Source organism: Talpa occidentalis, unplaced genomic scaffold (genome assembly GCF_014898055.3).
Source record: "Talpa occidentalis isolate TD23 unplaced genomic scaffold, MPIMG_talOcc4v2.1, whole genome shotgun sequence".
NCBI lineage: Eukaryota > Metazoa > Chordata > Mammalia > Eulipotyphla > Talpidae > Talpa > Talpa occidentalis.
This window is the reverse complement of record NW_026555331.1, coordinates 69,744,048-69,757,088: the sequence shown is the minus strand read 5'-3', so window position 1 is coordinate 69,757,088 and position 13,041 is coordinate 69,744,048. Positions and strand designations below refer to the sequence as shown.

The window sequence follows — 13,041 nt, the reverse complement described above, 5'->3', positions numbered from 1 at the left end:
CAAGGAACTATAAACCAGAGACACACTACAGGGTGGGGGCGAAGGGTATAGGATTAAAACAAGTGGTGGGGATTGTACATGGACTATAACCAAGAAGAAAGTGCATACGTTGTGCAAAAATGAAAAATGATGGGGCCTCTCTGGTGGCACAGCGGTTGACCGCTGGGTTGCTAAACTGCCCGCAGCCTCGGCAGCGCCAGTTCGATCTCCGGCTGCCGGGTGAGGGTCCCACATGGCGCGCAGACCTCTCCTGCCGCCCGCTGCTCCCCTCAGCATTGTCCTTGGTCCGTCTGCCTGTTCTGCTCCCCGCTCTGGCTCTGGTGAATTCTCTCACCCTCCCTCGCTTCTGACTGTACCCAGTGCTTATATTAATAAATAAATAAATAAACAAACAAACAAACAAATAAATAAATAAATCTTTATAAAATGAAAAATGATGTAAAATATATACAAAATATAATAAAAAATAAAATAAAAACTTAGATAAGTTTAACAAAGTGTACTTTTTTGGTCAGAAAACAGTAAAATAAATAAATAGAACATTTGGTACTGTTAGAAGTTATTGCAAGTTGGGCCTCCTCTGGTGGCGCAGCAGTTGAGTGCTGGGCTGCGAGGCTGCCCAGCCTCTGCAGTGCCGTTTTGTTCACCGGCCACTGGCGAAGGTCCCACAAAAAAAAAAAAAAAAGAAGTTAATGCAAGTTGACTATGGTTCATGCTTCATGCTTTATGCTCCTGACAAACCTTAGCTTCTGGGCTTTTTCTGCCACTATCACCTTTGCTCAAGATGGCAAGCCCTCATATGTCCCATGTGGTGGTCTGGACTGTAAGTCAGGAGATGATATGATAGAAAAAATTCTCGTATAGTATTTATTCTATGTTTTGCTTATCAACATGTTGTAGTTATTAATTGTTATAGATTACAAGTTATTAATTATGTAGTTACTACAGATTGTGCACAGCATGATACCATTAATGTACCAATGTACATTAAGCCAGTTGTAAGGTATAGATGTATAATTCTGTCTCCTTTGTAAATAGTCTTGCCAACCAGTAGGGTGGTGAAATAAAGGTATGCCTTTAGCTCCTTTTATTTTTTTGTATCTTATTTTTTTTTTTAAGATTTATTTATTCATTTTAACACAAGAACCGGGGTATAGGCCAGATGTGCAGGAGGGTGAGAGGATTTACCAGAGACAGAGCGGGGAACAGAACAGGCAGACTGACTGAAATACACTGCTGAGGGGAGCAGCGGGCAAGACAGGAGAGGTCTGCCACAACATGTGGGACCCTCGCCGGCCGGCCAGAATTGAACCAGCGCTGCAGAGGCTGTGAACAGCTTCACAGCGCGGTACTCAACCACCTGCACCACCAGGGGAGACCCTTTCCTACCTTATTAATAGACTGCATTGTGACCTCTGAGGCAAAATGAGTAGGTAGGTGTTTAGAAGTTGAGGCAGTTATGTGTCACTACAGTTTTATCCGATGTCTTCAATTTGATATTCTCCCTTAGGCCAAGTCAGACATGAGGGGATCCCACCTCAAAAATCCTTAAAATGCCAAAAAATAAGATAAAACAATGAAAACACAGCAAATATTTTATTAGAATCAACTTTTAAAAAAAATCAGTTATGTTTCATTTTATTTTTGAATGCTTTCTAATTCCATTCTTAGCATTCCTTTGTCTTTCAACTTAAGAAAATAATTTTGGCTTGCATTGTTACCATTGTTTTGTTTTGTTTTGTTTTTCCTTAACAAAGAAAAGTTTTGACTTGCATTGTAGGACTTTCTTATAAAACCAGAGACACTCCTTTGATTGGCAAAATTGTCATTTTTTTAAATCATGTCCAAAGATGCTAAAACCTCAATTTAGAGCAGTTATTCATCCAAAAAGGGTTTTTGTATCTGTTATCTTTTTTTTAAGATTTATTTTTTATGCATACAAGCTGGGGTACAGGCCAGAGGTGTTGGGGGTGAGAGGATTCACCAGAGACAGAGAAGGGAACAGAACAGGCAGATTGACTGAAGTAAACTGCTGAGGGGAGCAGCGGGAGAGACAGGAGAGGTCTGCCCCACCATGTGGGAATCTCCCTGGCTGCCCAGGGATTGAACTCATGCCACAGAGGCTATAGATTGCTTCATAATTCAGTGCTTAATCCCTTGTGCCACCAGGGATTTATCGAACTTTTACATAGTGATCTCAGTCTTTCAGGAACCCTGGCTAATTTAAACTATTTTTACTCTTGTGTTGCTTGTTATATCTATTCTCATAGATGATATAAATTTGAGTTTATTTGACAATACTTTAGAATTCTTCCTGTCTTGTCTTCAGTCTTTATTAAATTCCTTGATTAAAGGATTGATTATTCAATATTACTTGATTAAAATATAATTAATCAATAAGAAATTTGTACATTTCCCCCTTGCATTAGCATTTGGTTTTGGTTTCCCTAGGTAAAATGTCAAGTTCTTCTATTTATATTTTTTTAATTTCAATATACTCATTCTCCAAAAATTTGGACAAAAGAATCATTAAACCTTCCACTTCTAAGCATGATTTTTCTTTGTTCTCAGAACAAAACTGCTTACCTGAAATTCTTGGATTCATAGGACAGCTGGACTAGATTTTCCTACAGGACTCCATTATTTGTATTGTATTGAATTGTATTGCTCTAAAACAAGGTCATTGGAGCTCATTTAGTTTTGAGTTTCACCTAACATCATTTTTATTTACATTCCTGGCTCTTTACTCAGCTCTACTGCTGCTGTCTTATACATCCTTGACACATTTCTTCTGCTCTCTGATAAACTCTCCTTTTGGTAAACTCTTCCTTTGATGTGCTCAGTCCTCTATTCTGAAATATCTGTCACTTACCAATTTTTTTTGTCTTTTATTTTTTATTTATTTTTTTTTTTTTTAAAGATTTATTTATTTATTTATACAAGCACTGAGTACAGTCAGACGTGTGGGAGGGTGAGAGAATTCACCAGAGCCAGAGGTGAGAGCAGAGCAGGCAGACTGACAAAGTACACTGCTGAGGGGAGCAGCGGGCGACAGGAGAGGTCTGCGCTCCATGTGGGCCCCTCGCCAGGCTGCCAGGGATCGAACCAGTGCTGCAGAGGCTATGGGCAGCTTCACAGCCCAGCACTCAACTGCTGCGCCACCAGGGAGGGTCCATTGTTGGATGCTGATAGCTTAAATTTTATTGAGGATTTTTGCATCAGTGTTCATTAGGGAGATTGGCCTGTAGTTTTCTTTTATTGTGTTGTCCTCATTTGGTTTTGGTATTAGTGTAATGTTGGCTTCATAGAATGTGTTTGGTATTATCCTTTCCTTCTCTATTTTTTGAAAGAGTTTGTGAAGTATAGGCACTAGTTATTTTCTGAATGTTTGGTAGAATTCATTTGTAAACCCATCTGGTCCTGGGATTTTGCTTTTGGGGAGTTTTTTTTTTTAATATTTATTTTATTTATACCTGCACTGCAGAGGTTGCAGACAGTTCCACAGCACTGAGCTCAACCTCCTGCACCACCAGGGAGGCCCTGGGGAGGGTTTTGAACAACATTTCAATTTCACTGCTTGAATTGGGTGTTTAGGTGTTCTATCTTCTTTATCTAACTTTGGGTGATTGTAAATTTATAGGAATTTGCCCATCTCATCTAGGTTGTTGAACTTGTTTGCATATAACTTCATAGTAGTTTCTGATTATTCTTTTGATTTCTGCTGTGTCTGTTGTGATTTTGCCTCTTTCATTTATTATCCTATTTATTGGTGCTTCCTCCTGTTTTTCTTTTGTGAGCCTGGGTGAGTGTTTGTCTATTTCATTTATTTTTTCATAGAACCAACTTTTGTTTTCATTGATCTTTTGTATTTTTTTTCCAGTTTCTATTTCATTTATTTCTGTTTTTTTTTTTTAAGATTTATTTATTTATTTATACCAGAACCAGGGTACAGGCCAGATGTGCGGGAGTGTGAGAGGATTCACCAGAGACAGAGTGGGGAACAGAACAGGCCGATGACAAATACACTGATGAGTGGAGCAGCAGGCAAGACAAGAGAGGTCTGCTGTGCCATGTGGGACCCTCGCTGGTAGGCCGGGATTGAACCGGCACTGCAGAGGCCGAGGACAGCGCCACAGTGCTGCACTCAACTGCCTGTGCCACCAGCGAAGGCCCTTCTGCTTTGATTTTTATTATTTCCTTTCTTCTACTGGTTTTAGGGATTTTTTGTTGTTCACACAAAGAAATTTAATATTAATTAGGAAATGCAGATAATTGATTCTCTATCATACTTTTTGCACAATCTGATTTTGCATACTCATTGGTGCGGCAAAGGTCTCTCTAGATATTTATTAGCCAAGTGTTCATGCTTGGAGACCAATATAGAGCAACTTAACCAGTTAATGGGGATATATTATTTTCTCGCATTCAAATCCTAAAATAAGAATTTCTGTAATTGACAGCACTGCTACACATTAAATGCTTATTTAAGATATCATTTGAAAAATAAAAACTATCAAAATCAACTGTTATTATTATTTGATGTCACAGAGAAATTCTAAGTAGGTAGGTAAGTTTCCTGTAAGCATGATCTACTTTATAAATAAAGTCCACAAGATTGTATTAATTCTATCCGGTGTCAACATACTATTCATAGTCTGTATTTCTTTATTTTTGGAGATTGAAAGGAATGACATAATTTTCTCTTTTCAGGGGGGAGCAGAACATAACATTCCAGTTGTTATTTCAAAAATCTCCAAGGAACAAAGAGGTAAAGTGTTAAAAAATTATGCAGTATCCATCCTTTTAAATCATAGTGTTTGTTTTTCACTTGTCATCAGGGAAATGCAAATCAAAACTACCATGAGATACCATCTTACACCAGTGAGAATGGCACATATTAAAAAAACTAGCAACAACAAATGTTGGCGAGGGTGTGGAGAAAAAGGAACTCTTCTGCACTGTTGGTGGGAGTGCCAACTGGTCCAACCACTGTGGAGAGCTGTGTGGAGATTTCTGGACCTACTAAACATAGAGCTTCCATATGATCCAGCAATTCCACTCCTAGGTATTTACCCAAAGGACACAGAAACATCAATTCCAAAGAACACCTGCACCCCTATGTTTATAGCAGCACTGTTTACAATAGCTAAGCTTTGGAAACAACCCAAATGCCAAAAAATAGATGACTGGATCAAGAAGATATGGTACATATATACCATGGAATATTACTCAGCATTCAAAAAAGATAAACACATGCAGTTTGCAGCAACATGGATGGCGCTGGAAGGGATCATGCTCAGCGAAATAAGCCAAAAAGAAAAAGAAAAATACCAGATGGTCTCACTCATCGCAGGAATCTAGAAAACTTAAATAAGGGACCAGGAAAATGAATAACTATAAGAAAGTGAAAATCAAAATCAACAAAAAACTATGAACCAGAGACACTTTTAGGGGGGCGGGGCGGGAGGGGAGGGATTGGGGTCAGAATGGGGGGGCTGCAATTGTATGGGGAATATAAAAATAAAATTTATTATTTAAAAAAAATCATCGTGTTTGAAGAATAAGATGTTTTTAAAATCAAAAATTATCATGTGATTTACTAGCTCTGGATTCCCATATGTCAGATTCCCTTTATTACTTCACAGGAGGGTTTCCCTCCTAGGAGAGCAAGGATGAAAGAAAATTAGACTTGTTCCTATGATTGAGTTAGGGACAACAAAGATTTTGAATCATTTCACTAAACAACCATACAGGGATTTTTACTGATAACAAGTCATTACAAATATAGGCAAAAAACTAATATGCATATAAGCTGTTTGTATGACTGAAATTAGGAAGACAATCTAATGTTTAAAAAGAAACTTGTAACTGACTCCAAAGCTGATAGACTGAATGTGAAGATCTAAACTTTTATCTAGATACCTTAACAGTATAGTCACCCATTCAGAAATGTGACTGAAGATTTGGCACCTGAAAGATCTGAGATGGTAGAATTACATAGATATATTTTGGCATGTTTCTAAAACAAATAAGGCTAAATCATTTTTTTCTCATTTCTATTATTGTTGGATCTTTTAAAATATTATTCCTATAAGGCATTTATTTTTTTTCCTTTTATAAGTTTTACCTTTAGAACTGATAAAATTCCTTTCACCTATAGAAAGAAAGTAGACAATGCATAACCAATTATCCTTTTTTCTTCATAGCGGAACTTTCAGGACTACTTTTTATTGGAGATGCAATTCTACAGGTAAACATTTTAACCTTTATTTTTTTATGTGCAAATAAAAGATAAAACCAATTTACAATATTTACCTTCTGAAGTGGTGATTTTATTTTCATTGTAGATAAATGGAATTAATGTGAGAAAATGCAGACATGAAGAAGTGGTAAGCTTTCTTTTTTCTAATATCATAACTGTTCCCGTGTGCAAATGACAGTATAGTTCATTGCTCAATACTCTTAATCTTATTATATTATATCATATTGATATTGATCCTGTGTGCTATTTGGATTTCTAAATAATGCCTTATTTGATTTTTACTTATTAGAATCAAATCAGTTAATATCCAGTATAAAATGTGATTCTAAGTAATACTTAAGGGGCATTGTTTGCTATGTTTTTCCAGTTTTTATATTAATCCTTTACCAATAAATGTCATTTAAGTGTATCTCCAAATAAAATATAGCTCTAAATTTCTGAAACTTTTAAAAATCTCATAAAAGTAGCATTTATGTTATAAAATTACATGCAGTGGCAGAGACTCTGTGTGTGTGTTTGTGTGTGTGTGTATGCATGTGTGTGAGCATGTGCAAGAAGTAGAGGTGACTTAGAGGTGCTTAATCTCAAGGCAAACAGGGTAGGGAGTAGGCAGAATGGTCATCAATTTTACTGTGGTGTTTTCTTAGATATTAGTAAATGTGCAGATGTGAAGTACCAGTCAAGAATACTCTAAATAAATCAGTTTAGGTAGGCTCAGAAATTTGAATTTTAACAACCATTCCAAGTCACTCCATTGTAGGTGCTCTCTAATCTACATTTTGTGGGGCTCTGGAAGGTTGAGGCACTTCTGTTGGGTATGGTCAAAGCCCATAGAAATGATACAGAAAGGAACAGAGGAGTGTTAGAGATTCAGGAAATGCTTATCGTGGTTGATTAAATAGCATTCATATAACCATCAATGAATTTCTGTGTCAGTTCCACAGGAAGAAAAAGAGGAGAATTATGGTTAATAGTTTATAAAAAAGAGTCAAACTAATAAAAAAATACAATAAGTGTTTTGTTTCTCTCAGCTCTAATTTATTTGGTTTATGAATACATCACTTATGTTAAAAACTATTTGGATAGAGAACACTCTTTTGACATATTTATATATTTCAAATCACCCTCAAGTGTCTGTGGGGCACCTCAAGGGTCTGTGAAAAGACAGAGTTCCTGAAGCAGTAATATTAGAGAGCCATTCACTATGAGTACTAGAAATTGCTGATCAAGTTCTGCGAGAGTTCATTTTATTTTTCCGTGTGTATGTGTGAGTGTGTGTGTGAGTGTGTGTGTGTGTGTGTAGACCACATTTAAAAAAAATTGTGTAGAATAACAGGAGGGTAGGCCATGGTGTGGGGGGTGAGAGGATTCAACATAGACAGATTAGGGAGCAGAACAGGCAGATTTACTGAAATACACTGCTAAGGGGAACAGCAAGAGACAAAGGAGATGTCTGCTGTGTCATATGTGGGTTAGGCATAAAATTCAGGCTGCAACAATGATAGTGCTTACCCCTAGGCCACCAGGGAGGCTCACCACATTTTTCTGAGGTACTCTGTACTTGGCACTTAGATTGTCTCCATGACTTGTCTATGGTATATATGTCTACAAGGAACATAGGAGTGTTGATATTCCTTCAAATTAGTATTTTTGCAATCTTCAGAGAGATAGAGTGGATTTACTAGGACATATGGTCTATCCACTTTTAATTTTTTTAAAGATTTGTTTATACGAGAACTGGGGTACAGGCCAGAGGCGCAGGAAGGTGAGAGAATTCACCAGAATCAGAGATGGGAACAGAAAAGGCAGATGGACTGAAAACACTGCTGAGGGGAGCAGTGGGCAAGACAGAAGAGGTCTGCCATGCCATGTGGGTATCCCCCTGGCTTAGCAGGAATCCAACCCACACTGCAGAGGCTGTGCTCAACCCACTGTGCCACCGGGGAGGACCTATTGACTTTCAATTTTGAGAAATCTTTATATTATTTTTCACAGGCCCTGTGCCAGTTCACATTCCAGCAGTGTAAAATGTTTCTTTTTCCCCAAATCCTCACTAACACTTGTAGCTTCTGACTTTCCTATGGACTAATCTCACAGATTTGAGGTAGTTTTAATTATCATTTCTTGATTATAAGTGATGATGGGCATTTTTTCATGTTGATCACCATTATATCTACTTTGGAGTACTGACTGTTTTCTGCTTCTCCCTCTTCCTTTTTGTTGTGTTGCTTGAGTTCTTTGTATATTTGGAGCATCAGTCCTTTGCCAGATATATGGTGTGCAAATATTTTCTCCTGTTCAGCAGATGTCTTTTTACTGATAGATGCTTTGTGTACAAGCTTTTTAGCTTGGTGTAATCCCTTTTGTTTATTTTTGCTTTCACTTCTTTAGCTGTTGGAGAAAAATCCCCAAATACAAATTTGAAGCCAATGTTGTGGATGGTTTGCTTATTTTTCCCAATGTATTTCATGGTTCCAGGTCTTCTATCCATGTCTTCTATCCATTTTTTTTTTTTTTAAGATTTATTTATTTATTCATACAAGCACTGGGTACAGTCAGAAGTGTGGGAGGGTGAGAGAATTCACCAGAACCAGAGCGGAGAACAGAACAGGCAGACCGACGAAATACACTGCTGAGGGGAGCATCGGGCATGGCAGGAGAGGTCTGCGCACCATGTGGGACCCTCACCAGAGGCTGGGGATCAAACTGGTGTTTCGCAGCCCAGTGCTCAACTTCTGTGCCACCAGGGGAGGCCCGTTCTATCCATTTTGAGTTAATTTTTATGTAAGGCTTGAGATGGTGATCTATTTTTATTCCTTTGTTTGTGACCATCCAGTTTTTACAATACCATTTGTTCAAGAGACTCTTATTTCTCCAATGTAGACTCTAGATTCCTTTATCATAGATTAACTGCCCATATATGTATGGATTTGTTTCTGGACTCTGAATTTTATTCCATTGTTCTATGTGCCTTTTGTGGTTCCATATAAATTTCAGTAATATTTGTTCCATATTTTTGAAGAATGCTATTGAAGCCTCAATAGAGATTGCAATGAATCTATATATTGATTTGGGAGGATCATCATTTAAACAATAAGAATTCCTCTAGTCCATGAGAATGGCATATTTTTATGTTTTGTGTCTTTTTATATTTCTCTCAAGGATGCCTTATAGATGTCATACTATAGGTTTTTCACTTCCTTAGTTAAGTTCACCCCTATATTTAATTTTCTTGTTGTAATAATTATGAATGGGATTTTTTGCTGGATTTCTTTCTTTTCCAACTCATTGTTTACATATAGAAATACAACTGAGGGCCTCCCTGGTGGTGCAGGCAGTTGAGTGCCACACTGTGAAGCTGTCCGCAGTCTCTGCATCGCGGGTTCAATCCCTGATAGCCAGGATAATCCCACATGACACAGCAGACCTCTCCTGTCTCGCCCGCTGCTCCCCTCAGCAATGTATTCCATCAGTCTACCTGTTCTGCTCCCCACTCTGTCTCTGGTGAATCCTCTCACCCTCCTGCACATCTGGCCTGTACCCCGGTTCTTGTATAAATAAATAAATCTTTAAAGAAAACAAAATAAATACAACTGATATTTGTAGACTGATTTTTTTTTACCCTGAAATTATTATTTTTTAAAGATTTATTTATTTATTTATACAAGCATTGGGTACAGTCAGAAACGTGGGAGGGTGAGAGAATTCACCAGAGCCAGAGCGGAGAACAGAACAGGCAGACCGACGAAGTACACTGCTGAGGGGAACAGAGCGTGGCAGGGGAGGTCTGCGAGCCATGTGGGAACCTCGCCCAGCGGCTGGGGATCGAACCTGCACTGCAGAGGCTGCGGGCAGCTTCGCAACCCAGCGCTCAACTGCTGCGCCACTGGGGAGGCCCTGAAATGATTTTTTTTTAAAAAAAGATGTATTTATTTATTTATACAAGCACTGGTTACAGTCAGAAGAACAGGAGGGTGAGAGAATTCACCACAGCCAGAGCAGAGCAGGGAACAGAACAGGCAGGCCAATGAAATACACTGCTGAGGGGAGCAGCGGGCGGTAGGAGAGGTCTGCGCGCAGTGTGGGACCCTCGCTGGCCGCCAGGGATCAAACCGGCACCAGCACTGCAGAGGCTGCGGGCAGCTTTGCAGCCCAGGGCTCAAGCGCTGTGCCACCAGGGAAGGCCCACCCTGAAATTATTTTTTAATTTTAATTAGTTTTCTTCAGTGGAGTCTTTAGTGTTTTACATGTGTATTATCATGTCATCTGTAAATGATGATATTTTTACTTCATCTTTCTCAATTTGCTTTCCCAATTTGGATTCCTTTTTATCTTTCTCTTTCGTGACTGTTCTAGCTAAGACATCCAACACTATGTTGAAAAGTAGTATGAGAGCAGACATTTGTGTCTTGTACCAAATATTAGAAGAAAAGTTTTCAGCTTTTCATTATGGGATATGATATTGACTGTGGGTTTGTCATATATGGCCTTTATTATGTTGAACAATGTTCATCTATCCCCAGCTTTTGGAGGGTTTTTAATCATAATAACTTTAATCAAATGCGTTGTCTACATCGATTGTTTTAATGATATGCTTTTTATTATTCCTGTTTTTTAAAGATTTATTTATTTTGTATATACAAGAACTGGGCTACAGGCCAGAGGTGAGGGGGGTGAGAGGATTCACTAGAGACAGAGTGGGGAGCGGAACGGGCAGATTGACTGAAATACACTGCTGAGGGGAGCAGGGGGTGAGACAGGAGAGGTCTGTTGTGCCATGTGGGTAGCTCCCTGGCAGGGGATCAAACTTACTTCACCAGAGAGACCCTCCTTTTGTTTCTGTGGTGAATTATAGCATTGTTTTCTGATGTTGAACAATCTCTATAGCCCTGTAATAAAACATACTTGATCTTTTTGATTTATTATTATATTTTTTTTGTTAAGATAATGTTGAGAAATTTCAATTTTTACATCTATATTCATCTGGAGAATTGATGATGATTCTATTTTTTTTTTAGATTGATTAATTGATTTATATAAGAACTGGGTTACAGGTCGGAAGCGTGGGAGGGTGAGAGAATTCACCGGAGCCAGAGCAGGGAGCAGAACAGGCAGATGGACCGAGAACACTGCTCAGGGGAGCAGCGGGTGAGGCAGGAGAAGTCTGCCAAGCCATGTGGGATTCTCCCTGGCCAGCCGAGAATCAAACCGGCACTGCACAGACTGCAGACAGCTTCGCACCGCGGCTCTCAATCGCTGTGCCATGGGGGAGGCCTGTGATGATTCTATTTTTTTATTAATTTTTTTACATTTTTATTTTTGTACAATATTTGATTTCTCCCCTCAGGTGTAATCCCCATAGATCTCCCACCACCATCACCACAGTCCCTCACATTCCCTTGAGCTCCTTCCTCCCCTGTTTTTATATCTATCCAAACATCTACCTTGTTGTGTTCCTGAGATCTATGGTCAGCTTGCAAGTTTTATCTTTTTCCAGATTCTTTGTCTGACTTCTATAACCTTTTTTTTTTTTTTTTTTTTTTGTGATCTGTGTCAGGTTTTGGCATCAGAGTGATTGTGGCCTTATAAAATGTATTTTAAATTTTTCTTTTGAAGGAAAGGCATTAATTAGCCCATCTTTGAAGGTTTGCTTTAGCTCCCTAGGGGAAAAAAAAAAATCTCTATTGGGAGACCTTTGTTCTGTTGAGGTTTTCTATTTATTCCTGATTCAGTCTTCAAGGCTGGTGGATTTCTAAGAATTTCTCCATTTTGTTGTTCTAGGTTATTTTTTTATACACACACACATTTTTATATATACATGTATACATATATTTATATATGTATATACACATACGTACATATATATGTATGTATAATATTATTGAAGTTCCCTGTCACTACTGTGTTGATGCCAGTATTTGAGAGAGAGAGACATAGAGAAAGAGAAATCTAGTAATCTCTTATTTTCCTCTGTATTTATAAATGTCTGTTGCAATTTTTCCTTTTTTTCTGATTCTATTTATTTGATTTTTCTTCCTTTTTTTACATACTGAGTTTTGCTAGAACTTTATCTATTTTGTTGATTTTTTGAAAGAAGCAACTTTTGGTTTCATTGATACTTTTGGCTGTTTTTTGGATTTTTCATTTATTTCTCCTCTGTTTTTTATTAGCATGTCCATCTAACTGATTTTGGTTTTCTGTTTTCCTTTTTGTAATATCTTGAGGTAAGAGGTAAGTTTGTTTATTTGAGCTCTTTCTTGTTCAATTATGTCGGTCTTTATAACTACTTTTCTATTAGTACTACTTTTGCAGTATCCCATAGGTTCTGATAAATTATGTCTTTATATTTGTTCACCCCAGGTTTTAGTTATTTATTTTTTTAAAAGATTTATTTATTTATTTATACAAGCACTGGGTACAGTCAGAAGCGCGGGAGGGTGAGAGAATTCACCAGAGCCAGAGCGGGGAGCAGAGCAGGCAGAAGGACCGAAGTACACTGCTGAGGGGAGCAGCGGGCAGCAGGAGAGGTCTGTGCGCCATGTGGGACCCTCCTCTGGTGGCCGGGGAGCAGCCGGGGATGGAACTGGCGCTGCAGAGGCTGCGGGCAGCTTCACAACCCAGCGCTCAACCGCTGTGCCACTGGGGAGGCCCCCCAGGTTTTATTTTTTAATATTTCTTTGATTTCCTCATTTATCCAAGGGTCATTCAGTAACACTACTGAATTCTTCAATCAACATATATTAGATGTTTTCTTGCTTTCTTGGTGTGGTTCATTTCTA

General features: G+C 38.4%; 1 protein-coding gene across 1 annotated transcript in view; it reads left to right on the top strand.

Annotated features, from left to right (window-relative positions):
* SNTG1 (syntrophin gamma 1) overlaps positions 1 to 13,041 on the top strand; it is a 270,738-nt gene that overhangs the window by 27,719 nt on the left and 229,978 nt on the right. Inside the window, exons 4-6 of the mRNA XM_054691914.1 lie at positions 4,711 to 4,768; positions 6,207 to 6,250; positions 6,348 to 6,389. Coding sequence (XP_054547889.1) covers positions 4,711 to 4,768; positions 6,207 to 6,250; positions 6,348 to 6,389 — 144 coding nt within the window. The remainder of the gene's footprint in view (positions 1 to 4,710; positions 4,769 to 6,206; positions 6,251 to 6,347; positions 6,390 to 13,041) is intronic.